Genomic DNA, 18,233 nt, shown 5'->3' with positions numbered 1-18,233 from the left:
CAGCAGCATCTAAAATTCTTCAATTGCAGTTTTTTGTTGTAATACCGTGAGTATATATACTATAGCCACTAATAAAAATAATCAGGGCCAACATTTATTTATCAGTTGGATATACCATGGTAAAGTTCACTGTAATAGAGACATCTGTGACACCATCACATTCTTCATCACCAGCATCAACAATGCTTCCGTAATCATATTTCCAAGTCTTTGAATGGATTTATAATATGATTTTATTATCCTTCCAGGGTCTTTGACAGATCTAAACCACAACTAAAGCAGAACTTCCGTAAACATGTCAAAATAAAAGTTTTTTTTCTTTGTGCTTTTACTGAGAGTGACGTGAGCGGATGTGAGGCGCGCCGCAGCGGTGCGCTTCACAAACAGCTGCTGCTGCGAACATGGACGCGACCTGTGAAGCCACGGCCTAAACATGCTCCTACACACCCACACAGGGACGAACCAGCTCCACCGACCAGGTACGGACCCCCCCTGCCCGCCCCGTGTGCCGCCCCGGGATCGCCGCTGGGCCCGGTACACCCGTCAGAACCGCCCGCTGTAGCCCCTCGTAGCTAACTGATGCTAACCGAGCCAACCGCTGCAGCTGCGATGCGTCTGTCACCGGACCCGCCTCCAGCGCTGCTTTCGCTTTCTCCAACTAATTACAATTGATTCCCCAGTGCAGTCGTAAATGCAACAATATTCTCTGCTTCTGCCTTTTAAAAAATCTAATTATTCAAAATGGCAACTATAGTTCTGCATTTTCTGCCCCTAGGTCTGTTAATTTCAACTGTCCCTGGCGTGCAGCGGGATAACAGCTTTTATAGGGCATTCTGTGTGTTGTTAAATATTATCATTTGTGCACTGGCTTTATTCTTTATGAATCATTTAGTAAATATTGACTGAATCTCAAATGTAGACTGCACAAATGAGTGCATGCGTCCGTTAATGGAACCACGGAGCTGTCAAATGACGTAGCACACGGCAGCGGCATCCCCGGCGTTACGTGCACTTTAAACAGATCGCCCGTGCTAGAGTTTGCGGTTTTCACGTTTTTCCCGCGCTGCTGGGGGAATCCGTTTGTGTCGTGGGGGGGATTTGCGGGTTTAGAGCTGGAAGATGTGTTAAAGTCCTTGTGTCCGATAATGGAAGCAGGTCCCCGGGTCGGGTTTAAATGAGCGGAGTTGCGGCCTGCGCGTGCTCCTGGAAGCCGCACACAGGAGCAGAGGTGCGGGACTAGAGCCACAGTCCTCCTCCGCAGGACTGAGATGAACTGCGTTTGTTTGGCATCAGCTCCACACACTTGTCATATTAATCTCATGGTTTAAAGTCTTTTCAACTGAAACACTCACGTCTTTGGGGCTGAATAATGGCAGCACTTTCTGAGGATATTAGAGAAAAAATCATTTGACTTTAGTTTATTTAGTTTAAAACGCTGAACGCTGAGTTTTTGTTTCATGTGTTTAGGTCAACACATCAAAGAAAGTGTTATCATTAATGTTGAATATCACATATTGTCTAAAGAAAGAGTTTTTTTTATTATCATTGTGGTATTGGAATTGGTATAGGGTTTGAAATGAGTTTGAAATGAAGAGGAAGGAAGATACATCTGCATGTGCACTTCTATCAGTGAACTGAGCAAATGTTTGTAATTCTTGTAATTGCATGTCTGCCTTCACTGATGCCTTCACTGATCCTGGGACGTTTCATTAGGTGTGTTTAGGATGAGCAGGGCTGTGTAGGCTGTGAAGGCTGTAGGCTGTAGGCTGTGAAGGCGCTGAGGGCAGCTGGAGGTGGACCGCCCTATGACACCGCTACATAGGCTCTGGTAATATTGTGAGATCAAGGCGGAAAAAGGCAACTGGAGCTGCCTTCAATACCTTCATGGACTACAAAGGCCAACGGCATGATGGGAAATGCAGTGCTATTACACACATGCTTTCACTGTTGACGGACAGCTGATTGGACCCAATATGTTTTGATGAAATGTGATGCCTCACATCTGTATACTTTTTTATCAACACACATGCTTCAAATGAGACAGAAAAGGGTCCACACAGACATAACACAGACACATGAGTGATGTATGACCGTGACGACCTAAAGGCCAAACAGACCACAGACCAGGCCAAAGTGTGTGAACCTTCTCTTGAGCTCTGTGTTTTTTGCTCTGGTGCTGTGGGTTTGTCTGTGATGTGTGGGGAAACAGGAGAATGTTTGCATTGAGATTAACGTATCAATGTGCTGTATCCACAAAGTTTGATGTCATTTTATTGAGTGCAATGCTTCAAATAAACACAAGCTGTGTCCTGTCAGCGAGACTCTGTGTGATCTGAGGCGCTGGCTGTTCTCGGGCTTGTGGAGTGTCCAAGCTGATGTGAGCCGCTTCCTCCTCCCCTCGGCTGCAACCTCTCGCGGACAGTCCAGGCGGGGATTTCAGTATAGTACACACACCTAATGTGTGCGTTTGTCTCTTTGCCGTAGAGACAGTGGCGTTATTCTGCGACGCCCCCTGTGGTGTGTGTAGGCGCTCCATACGATCTGACATGTCCCAGCATGCACCTGTGCGCAGCCATAAGAAAACACAGATCGTAAACCAAAACAAAGGTGCTGCTTCAGACCGGGTCCTCCACATTCCTCCTCTTTCTAAAAAACATTTTTCCTTCACCATCACAGACAGACGCCGTGTGGCAGAGTGGTTTGCCACAGGCCCAGGTTCAAGTCTTTGGCTGTGCAGGGTATGCGGAGATTGTGGAGTGGGTCAAATACAGTGGACACATGATGACAGTAAAACAGCTTATGATGGGACAAAGACACAAGAGCCACGGCTGCCCTGGGGCAGAGACAAAATGCAGTAATGACTGAGCCAGATGACAGTGGCTCAAGTGGTTCCTACTTTTTAAACTTTGACTGTAAATTGAATCACAATCAGAAAGATCACTGTTGGATTTTTGTGCAGAATGGTTATGCCATAAATCTTTTCTTGAGTAGCGCTCAGTGTTATGTAAGTGTTACACATGTTTTACTTTTTCTCACTGAAACTGACACAATATAGACAACCTCCTAAATCTCTGCTCCTCCACTGCACCTCTTCTCCTTTTTTGCACCTCCCCTCCTCCACTCCTCTCCTATCCTCTGCTGCTCCTCTGTTCCTCTCCTCCTCTCCCCTCCTCCTCTCTTCCTCTTCTGTTCCTCCTCCTCTTCTTTTACATAACTCACATGTGTAATTCTCTGTCTGTGATCTCATCGATATTTCACTCTTTGGGCGGCTCCACTTTTACAAGAGAAAAATGTGTTTTTCATTAGCTCCTCACAAACCTCCCCCTCTGCTCCTCTCAGTGCACAGGTTTTGGGTTAGACTCCTCACCTCTGTGTGTTAGTGGCAGAGTGGTTAGCCTGTCTGCCCCAGGGCGGCTGTGGCACATGTTGTTTACATGAGGCCTTCAGGACTCTGCACTAAATTTAGTCTGGCTCCTCTTTCAGCTGCAACAGGCTTTAAATAAACCAGGACTGGACCAGGATTAATCCAGGACTGGACAGGGACTGGACCAGGTCTGAACCAGGACTGGACAGGGACTGGACTGTGGGACTGACCAGCAGAATTACACCATATAGATAGTGTGTAGATTGTTGGTTGTGGACAAAGACTATCTGTTTTCTGGAGAAGTTGGTACCTCTCCCTCTGTCTCTGTCTCACTGTCTCTCTCTCTCTCTCTCTGTCACCCACCCCTCGCCCCCCCGACCCCTTTTACAGTTTTATTTTCTTAATCTGTGATGCATGTAGGATTTGGTCATTTTTGCAGCATGCGGCGTTTTGTTGTGATGATGTTTATGGTGGCGTCAGCTCCCATTGGACACCTCAGTTTTCGAATGCAGAACTTGTTTCTTTAATAAGTTGTTCTAGATCTAACAATGATTTAACAATGATCCACTGGTGTCAGAGATTAGAACCACAGAGACACACAAGCAGTAAGTGTCTGCTTTAACATTTAACAACAGATTCCAGTGTTGCCACACACAGATCAAGAACAAAGAACAAAAAGAAATAAATATTATAAAATAGACTTACATTGAACAGAATACTGTTCTAGTAACGGTCTGCAGCTCTCGTCAGTACAGGAAGTGACAGTGACATATTATTACAATGGAGCAAAGCAGAAGTGGCTTGTTTAAACAACTGCACTGCTCAAAGAAATTAAAGGAAACTTTATAATACACATTAGAACAAGGATGCCTCCTCTTTTAATGGAAATAAATTTTCAGCCACAGAGGGCTTCAGTTTATAGACACTCTGAAAATCAAAGTGAAATAATGATTGTGTGCATGTCTGACGATGTTGTTGCTCCTAAAGAGACGATGGATGAAGTCTTGTAGGATGTCGTCCCAGATCTGTGTTCCTGTAGAACATCACTGAGCTCCTGTAGAGTTTGAGGAGCAACCTGGCAACATCTGATGTACCCAAACATAATGTCCCAGAGTGTTCTATCAGGTTTAAATCAGGTGATCATTCACTGCTCTCATCTATGAAAAACACAGGGCACCAGTGGTGGACTTACCAATTCTGGTATCATTAGCAAATGCCAGTGGAGCTCCATGGTGCTGAGCGGTGAGCACAGGGCCCACTACAGGACGTGGTGTCCTCAAGTCACCTTCATGAAGTGTGTTTGTGATTGTTTGGGCAGAGACATTCACACCAGTGTCCTGCTGGAGGTCATTCTGGAGTCATTCTGTAGGGACAGTGCTCAGCCTGTTCCTCCTGCACAAAGGAGCAGATATGGATCCTGCTGATGAGTTCAGGACCTTCTACAACCCTGTCCAGCTCTCCTAGAGGAACTGTCTGTCTTCTGAAAAATCCTCCATGTTCTGGAGATTGTGCTGGAGACACATTAAATCTTCATGCAACTTGTCCGGATGTGCCGTCCTGGAGAAGTTAGACAATCTGTGTAACTTGTGTAGGGTTCAGGAACAGCCTCATCCTCCCAGTAGTGATGATGAGTGTTGTCCAAGCAGCACTAAACACATGTCAAACCAGTCGTGTTTTAGGACTTGTCACATTGGTGCTGCTCTAGTGCCCCTGTTGTTCATTTCCATTAAAAGAGGAGCATCGTTTTGTTTCTAAAACATTGTCCTGTCCAGATTTGTATCCAACATACTGTACATTTTTTCACATTGAGATCTGATGTGTTTTCAAAGAGTACCTTTAATTATTTTAGCACTATATTAAAGAATTGTACTGTGTAATAATTAAATACTGTTGTCACGATACTAACATTTCAAACTTGATTTCAATACTAAGGAAAAGACTTGCTACTCAATACCGATTCTGAAAACATGATGAAAATAAACACTTCTTTAGATAATATAATGACATATTCAACATTAAATGGTAGAATTTTCTTTTCACATGTGTCTTATATGTGTATAATCCTCAGTGGTGCAGTAGGTTCATAGTGTTCATGTGTGTATACTAGTCTATGTGCTCTTCTTCTTGTTCTGATAGAGCTCAACATCATTCTAAAGACATTCAAGAAAGGTTCATTTCTGTCATGTCAATGGGACTTTAGCATCAGTACATGCTCATATGAGGATCCATAGAAGTGTCCAATTAACCACTGAGACTCTGCAGTCACATGTTCAGTCGCCCGATTTATTCTTTCAAAAACCTCATGTGTTTTCACTTCACCTGTGAAACATTTAACTCTAAAAGTGAGATCAACTGTCTTTCTTCTCCTTCTGGCCATCCTCTGCTTCTCTGACCCTCTCCTCTGCTCCTCTGACCCTCTCCTCTATCCCTGTCCTGACCCTCCCCTCTGCTCCTCTGACCCTCTGCTCTAACCCTTTCCTGACCCTCTCCACCTGTCATTTGGCTGGTTTCTAGGGTGTTGTCATGGTGACAGTCGTTCACAGTGAAACAGGAAGTGAGGCTGTAGTCTGAGACTTATTTTCGGACGTCGAACTTTGAACAGACTTTTGACATTTTGAGCGTTTCTTGTGGTGTAAATGTGTACGTCAACAGTAATGATGGGATTCAATCCCTACTTCAGACACTGAGTACTGTCTTTGTGCCTTTGAGCATGACACTTGGATCACCTGGGTAGAATATAGGCAACAGGCGGTTAAGATGTTTGGCTTACATTCTGGTTAGGGCTGTGTTGAATTTGAATCAAGATGGAGTCATTCATGTTCAATGGTCAGTGATCAGTGTTTTTAAGGGGTCCACATGACTCTATTTTCTGATCTTTGTTCTAATGTTATTTCCTCATCACCAACACAGTTGTGTTTTATTTCATTCATATGAAACAAGAGAGTTAGTCTTTATCATCTGTAGAGCTGCAAATAACTGTTTGAGTGAAGTTTAAAGTGGTGTAAATGGCATTCACAGCTCAATCCACAGGTGCAGATGAAATCACATGAGATTTTGCAGAACAGAACATGGGGCTGCACATGTGTGAGAATTGATGCACCATCACCTCACAGCGAGAGGATCCCTGGTGCTGGACCTGGTGGAAGACATTTCCCATGAATCATTTGCAAAAATAACTGCAAAAGGCCCACAAATATGAGATTTTTACTGAAATGAAGTGATGCTGCTTGCCACCATCTTTTTTGAAAACCCTCCACCCTTTTAGACCTGACTTAGATCAGCTTAGGTTCTTGTTAGATTCCCTGCTGTAAAGTACATAGTAACGAGGATCGTCAAAAATATTGAAAATCACATATTAATCCATACTAAAAGTAGTAGTGTCAAAAATAGATACTGATCACTGGTATAAATACTAAAAAAAGTTCCATCGACGGGACAGAATAGAACCTTTCCTCAGTGTCTTTAGAATGACCTTCTAAATCTAAGAAGCTACTGCACCACTGAGGATCACCCACAGATAAGACACATGGGAATAGAAAAGAACGCACTACCATTGAATGTGGAAAATCATCGAGGAATCTGAATTGATATTGAGTCTATTACTTAGAATCGAAAATGATATTGACATTTTAGGATGGTGAGTAGTACATAGTAATAGTAGTAGTATTAGTAATGCACAAATGCCCCTCAGATTGCTGCAGAGTTGATTTGACTAAAGGCTGTATGTTTCTATGACATCCGCACTTCCTTCCTCTGCATTTCGGAAACTTCTGCGGTGAAAGTGACGTGTTAAAGAGAGGAGAAGAAGAGCAGGGTGAAAGTTCAACTTAAAACAGGAAGTGGACAGCAGCTGCTTCCTGTTACTGCCTGGGGACTTCCTGGTGTAATTTCTCAGGTGTAGATGGACGAAACTTTGAGAGGAGCAGACCTGTAGATGATACGGAGCAGATGAGCTTTACATCATGCTATTTTAGGCCTGTTCTCTGTTGCAGCTGACCAGGGCTGGGTCAGAGCATGTTTCTGCTAATGTATTGCCATATTTATGGGGATAATATGAAATTATATTTGAAATTATTTATTAATTATTTATATCTTATTTATATATTTGAAAATCTGGATCTGGTCCACTGAATGTCTAAGGTGCGTTCACACTTGCATAAACATCACATTCAAATTGTGACTAAACTGGGACTAAATTTTGAACTAAAGTTGCCTGGGATCTTGAATTTACATTTCTTCAATACTAGATGAATATGTGGTCAGGAAAAAAATCACAGGACTTAAAAACATGATGAATGTGTGCAGAATCGATGAGTGAAGCAGTAAACTCTGCTTATCTGAGGAGAGAGAAATGTCATTTTATTTATAAGTCATATGTAACCAATGAGCTCTTTTGTTTCACATGTCACTGAAATAAACAAATCTAATTGGACGATCATGTTTGGTTCTTCTTTTCCAGTTCAGGGCAGAGCGGAGTCATGACGGAGGAGCGATGCCCGCAGCTTGTGGACTACTTCGTGGTGGCAGGGCTGGACCCGCGCGGGCCCTGGCGCCCCCTGGAGGAAGAGGGGAGAGGCGCGGGGGGCGTAAGGGGGGCGGAGCCTGTGACAGACCTGGTGGTGATCGCCCGCGGGCTAGGAGAGGGAGTGCCCGAAGGCTTCACCTGTATCGAGCGGACACTTGGGGGTCATTCTGCCGAGCTTAGTGCCGGCCTCATCAACAACCCCCATCTGTTCCTGTGCTACAGGCGCGGGCACCACAAACCACCCATCCTCGACCTTGGGTGAGACTCTACTGCTCACTTGATAGACCTTTACAAGAGCAGTATCAGCCCATACTGATCTGTCTCTGAAAACCACATCATGTGTGCAAACACCAATTCTATAGATGAAAAGTGAAACTGATAACAAAGTATAAGGCCACATGGTAATATAAAAGAAAGTACCTCCTGGGCCAGTTGTCATGGAACTGCTCACGGTGGCATCAAAACAAAACACTCTCTTTAGTATCAAGTTTGAAATATTAGTTCCGTGTCAACACTGCTTGTAAATGTTTTGTGGGTGTGATGAGCTCTGTGTGTGTGTTGTATGTCTCCAGGATCCTTTATGAGGGGAAGGAGGCTCTGAAGCCCGGCTGGTTTGTGATCGAGACCACCCCTTACAGTCGCTCAGCTTCTCTGAGCTCTGGAGGGCCCTCCACTCATCGCGTCTTCATCACCTACAGAAGGGCTCTGGACTGCAGCCAGGGCCTCCACGCTCTGGGTGTCACAGACATTGCTCTGCTGCTACCCGCCAAAGGAGAGAGCGCCCCACACACCTTCTCACGCGTCGAGAAGAACCTCAACACTGGCATGGTCTGTGTCAGATGCCCTCCCACCATCACCCTGTGTAACTGATGCCCTCCCATCCTCCTGTAGCCCTGTGTGTCAGATGCCCTCCCATCCTCCTGTAGCCCTGTGTGTCAGATGCCCTCCCACCACTCTGTGGGACTGATGGCCTCCCATCCTTCCTATCCCTGTGTCTTCCATATTGTATTTGGATAGATCCAGCACACAGATTCTGAATCTGCTCGTGTCTCCACAGTTCGGTCCGGCTTTGTTCCTGTGTTACAAGCGCGCTGTGGCTAAAGCTAACGCCCTGGTGTACGAGGCCAGTGAGTATCAGTCTTCCTCTCTTTCACCTAACTACTCTTCTGTCTCCCTCATCAGACCTGGTCTGGTCAGACCTGGTCAGTCTTTCACTCTCCTTTTTCTCATCTCACCCTTCTCTCTCTCTTCTCACCTTTCTGCTCTCCTCTCCACAGACCTGAACTCTCTCCTCTCTGCTCTCCTTCTCCACAGACCTGAAATCTCTCCTCTGCTCTCCTCTCCACAGACCTGATCAGTCGTTACCCTCCTGAGGACCTAGACTCCTTCCCTTTGCCTGAGTCGGTGCCAGTCTTCTGTCTCCCGATGGGCGTCACCATTGAGAGTTGGCCCCAAAACTCAAAGTACCAGCTGCCTGTGTTCTCCACGTTTGTTTTCACGTCTGCCTCTGGGGACAAGGTGCAGCAGATAATACTACTACTACTACAGATACTACTTATTACTACTACTTAGGGCTGGGCGATATGGATCAAAAAATATATCTCGATATATTTTGCTATATCTCGATATACGATATATATCTCGATATATGTTCAAGAAAAAATAACCCCCTAAAACTGAAAACTGCAAAAACAAATCTGCCAAATTCCACAAGGTCTTTTTTTTTAATTGAAGTGTAAGAGGTTGGCAGTTCATATAGGAACATTTAAGATTACAAAAAACCCTAATTACATAAATAATAATTTAATTGTAAAATAAAAGAAATAATACATATTTCCTTCTTTTCATTCATAAATAAAACAACTCAACACAAGCTCATCTTTGCATTAACTCTGTTATCCAAACCAGAACCATAACCATGAGCTCATTTAGCAGAGGAAGCTCGGGATATTCCTTATTTTAATAGATCCATATCCAGCAGTAAGGAGCTCTGAGGTTTAATCCCACAATCCACTGCAGATCAAACCCAATGTTTCCAAACACTATTGTACAAGTGACACTGCAGCAGATTATTAATTAAAATATTCTGCATAAATAAACTTTACATTGTTAAACTTTACAAGATATAAAGGATAACGACTATAGAGCCACATCAGCCCGTTTGAGATAATAATGTGTTTAAGGCAGTTTTGCGCACGTGTGTTTACATTTTACAAAAACGAAACTTAAGCGCATGTCTCATTTGCATAAACAGCACTTCTCATGCAGCTCAGCTCGTTTAGCTTCTTTCGGGCTAAAGGACGCGACTCGGTGGAATATGAGGATGTGCTGCTGATAGTTTTGTCTGTAAATGATGGAAAAGGTTCGTGGTGCTTGAAGTTTTTCACTGACACCAACTTTCGGCGTTCAGGGTGATAGTGACGAGTGAATGAGACACGAGCGAACAAAATCAGGGAGGCGGGAGCGCGCGGAGGCGACGAGAGAGAAGACAAACAAGCGAAGCGGCGAAATCAGAATTAAATATAAGCATTATATCGATATATACGATATGTCAGAATTCATATCGATTTTAAAAACTATCTCGATATATTTAAAATATTGATATATCGCCCACCCCTACTACTACTAATATGGAGATAGCACTTACAGTGGATTAAACCAGATGCATTGTCTAAAGTTTCAACACTTTTCCACTGGGTGCTTTACTACTTTTTGATATGATTACTACTGCTACTAATACTATTCCTATGATTACTGATTTGGCACTGCACACCAACCTGAAGACTGGTGTTTCAATTCCAACTCTGACAAGTTTTAAGCGAGACACTTTGCTTAGTATGTATGTGGTGTGAGTGTTGTGGTGGGGCGAGTCGATGGTGCAGACTGGCAGCCTTACTTCTGTCAGTTTTCCTCAGTTTAGTTGTGGTTGTGGTTTGTTTACTACATTCCATATGGCTGGAATGGGACAATGGTTGAAATCCAGGTGTAGTGCAAACTGTTGTTGTGTTGTTGGGCAAGACACTTCACCCACCCTGATCATTAACATGCTCTGTCACCACCAAATATGTATTGGGTGACAGTGGCTCAGCGTTTAGAGTAGTGGTCCGTCAAATCGAAGGTTGCACAATCAATTCCCACTTGGATCAAGTTCTGCTCTTGTGTCCTGTGGCAAGGTACTTAACCCACATTGTCTAGTTGTAGGGCCAATGGAGCAGTTTGTCAGCGTCACTTCTGTCGGTTTTCTCCAGGGCAGGGTTGGCTACAATAATACCTCACTACCACAAGGTGTACTACTATACTTACTAGTACTGCCACTTCAACCACCTTTATACTATAATAATAATTATTATTATCCAATAGCCTAGGTTTGTGGTTTAGTACTGCCTGAGTCTTTGTTTGTTCCTGGTTTAGTCCTTTTTTCATGCTTTTGCTCCAAATGTCTTTTGTGTTCATGTTTGTGTCCTTCTTTCAGGTTTATGGAGCAGCGATTGAGTTCTACGAGTCTTTTCCTCGTGAGCTCTTGTCTGAGCAGCAGTGTGTGCGCCTGGGCATGCTGAGTGTGGTGGACCGCCGCCCTGTGTCTGGCCGAACACTCCACGTCAAAAAGTCCATCTGTGTCCTCTCCCACTGGCCCTTCTTCTCTGTCTTCCAGAAGTTTCTAACCTTTGTTTACCGGTACTCTATATCTGGACCTCATGTACTACCTATAGAGAAGTGAGTATTGCTAATACTAATACTACTGCTACTACTACTACCACTACCCCATCTCTGGGCCATATACACTGCCTATAGAGAAGTGTGTACTGTGAATACTACTACTACTACTACAAGTACTACTACTACTACTACTATTACGGCTACTACTAGTGCCGCTCCTCCATCTCTGGGGCCCTTGTACTGTCTATAGAGAAGTGAGTACTACTAATACTACTACTCCAACTCGTCCTTCTCCATAGATATGTACTTCCTATGGAGAAGTCACTACTACGCTGTTGTGTCCTTATGCAAGACACTTCACCCACATGTGGTGTGTTAGTGATGGTGGTGAGATTGGCAGCTTCGCTTCTGTCAGTCTATCCCAGGACAGCTGTGGCTACAATAGTAGTTTACCACCACCAATTGCACCAAACTGTAAAGTGACTTTGGGCGTCTGGAAAAGCTCTGACTGACTCTGATGCAGTATACCACTATCATACACTTTCACCAGGACCAAAGATGAATGATCTGTTTGTTTGTGCACAGACACATCTCCAGCTTCATGCACAACGTCCCCTTCCCCTCGCCTCAGAGACCGCGCATCCTCGTCCAGGTAACAGCTCCCTTGTCACCATCACAAAGAAATACAAACGTTTGGAGTTTGTCTGAAATGTAACACGTGCTTTCTGTCACAGCTGTCTCCGTACGATAACCTGCTCCTGTGTCAGCCTGTGTCCTCTCCTCTGCCCCTCAGGTCAGTGCCCCTCCCCACACCTGTTAGCAGCATAATATGTCTGTAATACTTTGTATTTGTATGTACTCTGGTTTTGTTTTTGAATCCTGGTTTAGAAATGTCTGATTGATGTCAGTTTCATCACAACATTCTATAGGCCAATATTACTTAATACAAACAGGGGGCAGCTAAAACTAAAATTGCTCAAATAAAAGAAAATGTTGTTAGATATCAAGTTCTAGGGTCTAGTTATTGATAGAAATGATTAAGTACCATATGTGTGAAATTAATTTTTGGATATTTCATTGGAAAATACAATGTAATCAATAGGAAAAACTGGCTCTTGCGTCCCATGTGAGAGTATGACATCATCACGTTCTAGAATCTGAAAAACACCAATATCTACTTATACAGCAGAAGTGTATGCAGTGTGTTGAAGAGTTCTATGGGCCTATAGATGGATTTCTGGGCAATGTCACAGACAAGCTGTGTGTGCAGCTGAGGAGCAAAAAATACACAGACAGACGCACAGACACATACACAGACAGACAGACAGACACATACACGGACAGATAGACGGACAGGGACACAGACACAGATACGCAGATACACAGAGACACAGACACATACAGGAATAAACAACAGTGATGGTAAAACAAGGTGCTGGTGCAACCTGAGACGTAACTAGCTAGCCTCCCTGCGGCTATAGACTACAATGTTATTATGAGAGCAGAGTAAACAATTAAGATTTAAACACAACATGATATGTTATTCTAAAGGTGTCAGCAAAAGTACACAAACCACGCACAAGTCTACAATAGCCAACTAGAAAACAGGTTTTAATCATACACTGTACAGAGCTCCAATAGGACCTGTAATTACTACACTGCCGCTTAGCATCTCTTGCTCCCTGACTGTGTGTGCATCTCCCAATGTTTGGAAACAGGAAACACATCTATATAACTCTGTGAGAGATTCACTGTTTGGAAAGAAATCTCCAAACTTCTGATTCACAAATGTTGAACCTTCTAATTATATGTTTTTGATTGGCTCCACAAACCTTACATATTACATCTCCGCCATTGTGTTGTTTAGGAGGGTCGCACAAAAATATTTATATATATCATTTCGTTTAATTTGATGATGCAGAATCAATATTGTGGGCTGCTGTATCGATATATCGCTAAGAGTCTTTTTTTTTTTTTTTTTGTATATTTTACCAAATGATTTTGTGACTGTAGGACAATTCTGTTGCCTGTTTAGAGGAAGGAAACTTGTTTACGCAACACATCTGACATATTCACTGTTTTTGATGAAAGTGCTGTGTTCCATATTCACTTTGCACAGAGACTTTTAGTGTGACAGTGTCATGTCAGTATTTCTGTGTTGAGCCTTTAACCTGCATATGTCCCTCTGTGCTCGGACATGTGGAGCTCATTTAATCTGTGGATGAGTGTGCACTGCTACAGTGTGATGTGTTCTTTTATAGTCGCGTGCACTAAACTAAAAGCACTGTCCTATGCTCAGTCATCTTCAGTTAAGTTCAATGCACCATTATTGTTTTTTTGTCTGTGTGTGTGAAAATTACACTGATCATTCAGTAAGTGTCCGAAAGCCTTTAGTTACCTCCGCCAAGGAGGTTATGTTTTTGCTGGCGTTTGTCTGTTTGTTTGTTTGTTTGTCTGTCTGTTTGTTTGTCTGTTGGCAACATAACTCAAAAGTTATGGACCGATTTTGATGAAATTTTTAGGATTTGTTGGAAATGTGAAAAGGAAGAACTGATTTCATTTTGGGGGTGATCCGGAAGAAATCCAGGATTCTGGATCACTTTGAAATTTTAGTTAACATTGTGGTAAATGGGGCCAAAAACTTTGTTTCTCAATATCTCAGTTAATTATTGACCAAACCCCATGAAATTTGACTCAGGGATGGACAATCGGATCCTCTTTCATATTCCAAATTGAAAGATACGAGACAAATATTTATGGAAAATATAATTAATATGAGGGGAACTGTAGTCCTTGGCGGAGGTCTGCGCTCTCTGAGTGCTTTTCTAGTTTGTACTGAATTCATTTTAAATATATAGTACCAAATTGTATCGAATGTGAACATATATCTATATCTATCTATCTATAAAAAAAAAAAAAAATGTGTTTCTCACCTTCCACGGTGGTAGGTCTCTCTCACCCTCATTGAGCTCGGGTCCTCTACCAGAGGCCTGGGAGCTTGAGAGTTCTGCGCAGTATCTTTGCTGGGAACAGCAAAGATACTGCGCAGAACTCTCAAGCTATATATATATATATATATATATATATATATACACACACACACACACACACACACATATACAGTCCCTGACAAAAGTCTTGTCGCTTATCCATTTTGTAGAAACAAAAGCTTATAACCTGACTTTAAATTAATCGTTTGGTTTTAGAAATGTCTCATATGAAAGCTAAAACCCTCCCAAATTATGCTCAATATACTAAAATAAATTTGCTTCACTGAAGAAAGATTGATCATTTAATGAACACAGAAAGGTCAGATTTTGGCAAGACAAAAGTCTTGTTGCCTTGTCATATGATGCACCCAATCCTAGATTACAGCAGGGCTTGACATTAAGCATTTACAAGTACTTGACCGGGCAAGTGGCTATAATTTTTTACTTGTCCGACACCCAGACTTACTTGCCCGGAAAAACAAAATGGTGCTCAGTTAATTATATATTTTTAAATATGTGCACAGGCTAGTGTCGTAGTACTCTAGACCTTTTTTTAGGGCCTGGCTCAGCACAACATGCTCCTGGAGCAGATCTGTGTCGATTGATTGATTGATAGCATTTATATAGCGTCTTTCAAGATACCCAAAGCGCTTTACAGTTCATTATTCATTCACTCCACACTCAGTGGTGGTAAACTACTACTGTAGCCACAGCTGCCCTGGGGCAGACTGACGGAAGCGAGGCTGCCAATCTGAGCCATCAGCCCCTCCGACCACCACCATCACTCACGCTCACACCTCTTTCATACTAGGCAATGCAGGTGAAGTGTCTTGCCTAAGGACACAGCGACCCACTGTGGCACCTGGAATTCCTAGTGGTCTCCCATTCAAGAACTACTTAGGCCCAGCCTGCTTAGCTTCTGAGATCTGACGGGATCAGGCTTTTACAAGCCGGTATGGCCATAGTGTCGTGTGAAAGAGCCCATGTCCAGAAATACTGTTAATTAGTGCTTTAAAATTTGCTTTTGAAATCCTGGCGTTTGCCCTGGTCAGCCTGTACAGAAGGTGAATACAAGTCTGTTCAGCTGTTAGGGCCTGGCTTGACTGCATGCACATTTCGCTCTATGCAAGCGTAAAAACTGCAACTTTTGGACGTTTAACTTTTAGAATGCATGGAAAGTGAATGAGGACGGCTTCACTGCAGGTGCTAGACGCACGAATGGAGCAACGTGTCCTGCACGCGTAGATTTCAGAAAATAGGATCCATCCTAATTTTGACACTCTACGCGTATCCCCATCAAAATACACAGAGCATGAATCTTTGGTTGTATTTGTGCCTTTACCGTCAGGACAACGTGCTCCTGGGGCAGATCTGTGTCATGTAAAAGGGCCCAGGTCCAGAAAGACTGTTAATAAGAGCTTTAAAATTGACTTTTTAAAATCGTGGCTTTTGCCGTGGTCAGCCTGTACAGAAGGTAAATACAAGTGTGTTCAGCTGTTAGTTTAACTGTAGACCTGATACAAGCGGCTAAACGCGCCCAGTCAAATTTGATCGTCTTTCTCATTGAGAAACAGAGCCAGAGCTGCGCGTGTACTTCCTGCTGCAAGCTGCCGGTAGAACCGCCTTTGCGTTGACGCACGGCTGTGGTTTCGCGAGGTTACACGAGTTATTGGTCTCGTCTCGGACTCGACCACGTTTGGACTCGGTCTTGAAGGCGCTTGGACTCGGCCTTGTCTCGGACTCGAGGTCTGACTTTAGACAGGTGCGATCATATTTCATTACGGCCACTGCTCTCGGCAATAAACTTGTACCGGTGTGCGGGGGCGTGCGGGGTGTCTCGCTGCAGCCTGTGCATTTGTGTGGAGCGCCCCCAGCGCCCGTGCCTTGTCCGCAACAGCGTGTACCTCTCGTACCAGAATGTATCACAGGGCAGGTTAAACTTTTTAAAACATTCTACCTGCCCATCTGCCTCACGTCATCTGCTCCTTCTTTTCGCGCTCTCGTTCCTCCCTGCATATAGCACAAACGGGCTCCCTCTTCAATGCCCACAGATTAGAAAAATAATACTAAAACGAATCCAAATTTATGTTACATTGTTGGCACAAAGCAGCACTACTGCTACATGTGGTTGAAGGTTGCCTAATAAAAGTGCTCAAAATGCATCTATGTTTGTCACGACATGCGTTTGGTAAATGTGGTAAATCCCACTGCAAAACCAGCAAGTGAATGTAACTCCAGTTAGAAACTTGACAAAACGGGTTTAAAAATCCTACCCACTGTATTCACTTTGAAGCAGTTTTGTGTAAAATACCAATGGAAGTTTTCTTAAAGAAAGGGTTCTCAAACTGTGGGTGAAAGTCTAAAAAAGGGCAGTGTTCAGTACAGTACAGTTTGCTTGTCTTAATTTAATCTTAAATTAACATTTATCAGATAAAATGGAGATAGATTTCTAAAAATATTGATATATATGTGCCAAAATAACTGTAAAATCCAAATAAATGTCAAAAATGACAAAGATGGTCATGATTTGGTCTCGATGGGCTGTGGTCTTGGTCTCGACCCTCAGAGGTCTTGGTCTTGTCCTGGTCTCAGGACCCTGAGGTCTCGGACAGGTCTTGGCCTCAGTTAACGCAGTCTTGACTAGAACTCTAGCACAGGCATATAAAAACTTTTTTTTTCATATGAATACCAACATAACATGACCACAATGACTAAATGGTTTGAGAGAGTGGGGCAGAATCTCAAATATATAAAACAAGTTTAAATCATTTCAGACTACACTCCACAGTGTAAATATGGAGGGAAAAAAAGAAGCATACATGAAAAAGTGTGTCCAAATTTGTATGTATATGAGATGAAAATTATTATCATTGGTCTTCTCATTAAATTGTTCTCTCTTGTATCCACTCAGAGATCTAAGAGTGCCTCAACGTGTCTCAGGTTGTCAGACCCATATGGGCAGGTGACAACTAGAACTAATGTGATTATAGATAAATATGACAGAACATCTATAGTCCTGGTTGCTGTCATCTGGGACCAGTGCTGGGACCAATGAGCAAGTTAATCTGAAACTGTGATACATATTGCCTTTTGCAGTGTAACATTTTGTAATGCAGTATTGCCCCACATATGTAATGGAGTTACACTACTTTGCATTACTTCTGATTTACTTTCTGTATGTTTAAAGTAAATTTTGGCTTCATGAGCTTCACAAATATATAGCCTTATAAGTTCTTCCCTTGGACCCTCGCCCACAGGCTAAGAAACTGACTTTCACTTGCACATTTCACATTCCAAATATTTTAGTGCCAGTACACCATAGAACTGGACTTGCTCGAGCCTATAGTCTGCGCAGATAGTGTTGGGTATCGAAACTCTGTTTCAAGTAGGCATCGACCGAAAAGGCCCGGTAAGTACTGGTAAGTACTAAATAACTGGTATTAAAAAAAACAAAAGTTCGCTCGGTGCCCACTTTCGGTCCCTTTCATTAAATGCCCGCGTCAATGAGCCAACACACACTTTAATTTCACTTCAATGTATCAGTAGTGCAGGTGTTCACGCGTCAGTACTGCGCTCTGCGCAAATGTACTGCACAAACAGCGCTCATGTTTAACATGTTGAGCATGTCTTACATATGTCCAAACTAAGTGCAGTGTGTCTCTTACCGGTAAAACAGAAGAGCTGAAGAAACAAGGTG

The 18,233-nt window shown here is 43.1% G+C and overlaps 1 protein-coding gene and 1 pseudogene across 4 annotated transcripts in view; one reads left to right on the top strand and one right to left on the bottom strand.

Annotated features, from left to right (window-relative positions):
- The first annotated feature begins 350 nt into the window (after window positions 1-350).
- LOC110157897 (DENN domain-containing protein 4B) overlaps window positions 351-18,233 on the top strand; it is a 41,818-nt gene continuing 23,935 nt past the window's right edge. For 2 of the 4 annotated variants that reach the window (XM_055163273.1, XM_055163271.1), the window contains exons 1-8: window positions 351-479; window positions 7,824-8,147; window positions 8,462-8,717; window positions 8,947-9,016; window positions 9,238-9,407; window positions 11,362-11,603; window positions 12,132-12,198; window positions 12,281-12,339. In XM_055163273.1, the coding sequence (XP_055019248.1) occupies window positions 7,843-8,147; window positions 8,462-8,717; window positions 8,947-9,016; window positions 9,238-9,407; window positions 11,362-11,603; window positions 12,132-12,198; window positions 12,281-12,339 (1,169 nt within the window). In that variant the 5' untranslated portion in view covers window positions 351-479; window positions 7,824-7,842. Of the gene's footprint in view, window positions 480-7,242; window positions 7,505-7,823; window positions 8,148-8,461; window positions 8,718-8,946; window positions 9,017-9,237; window positions 9,408-11,361; window positions 11,604-12,131; window positions 12,199-12,280; window positions 12,340-18,233 lie in introns of those variants that run through there. The other 2 variants (XM_055163270.1, XM_055163272.1) reach the window with 2 other exon arrangements.
- LOC129411933 (5S ribosomal RNA) lies at window positions 15,387-15,503 on the bottom strand (annotated as a pseudogene).

Source organism: Boleophthalmus pectinirostris, unplaced genomic scaffold (assembly GCF_026225935.1).
Source record: "Boleophthalmus pectinirostris isolate CB_2022bp ecotype Guang Dong unplaced genomic scaffold, ASM2622593v1 HiC_scaffold_6, whole genome shotgun sequence".
Lineage (NCBI taxonomy): Eukaryota > Metazoa > Chordata > Actinopteri > Gobiiformes > Gobiidae > Boleophthalmus > Boleophthalmus pectinirostris.
The sequence above is the reverse complement of the archived record's forward strand: the minus strand, read 5'-3'. Positions and strand labels throughout refer to the sequence as shown.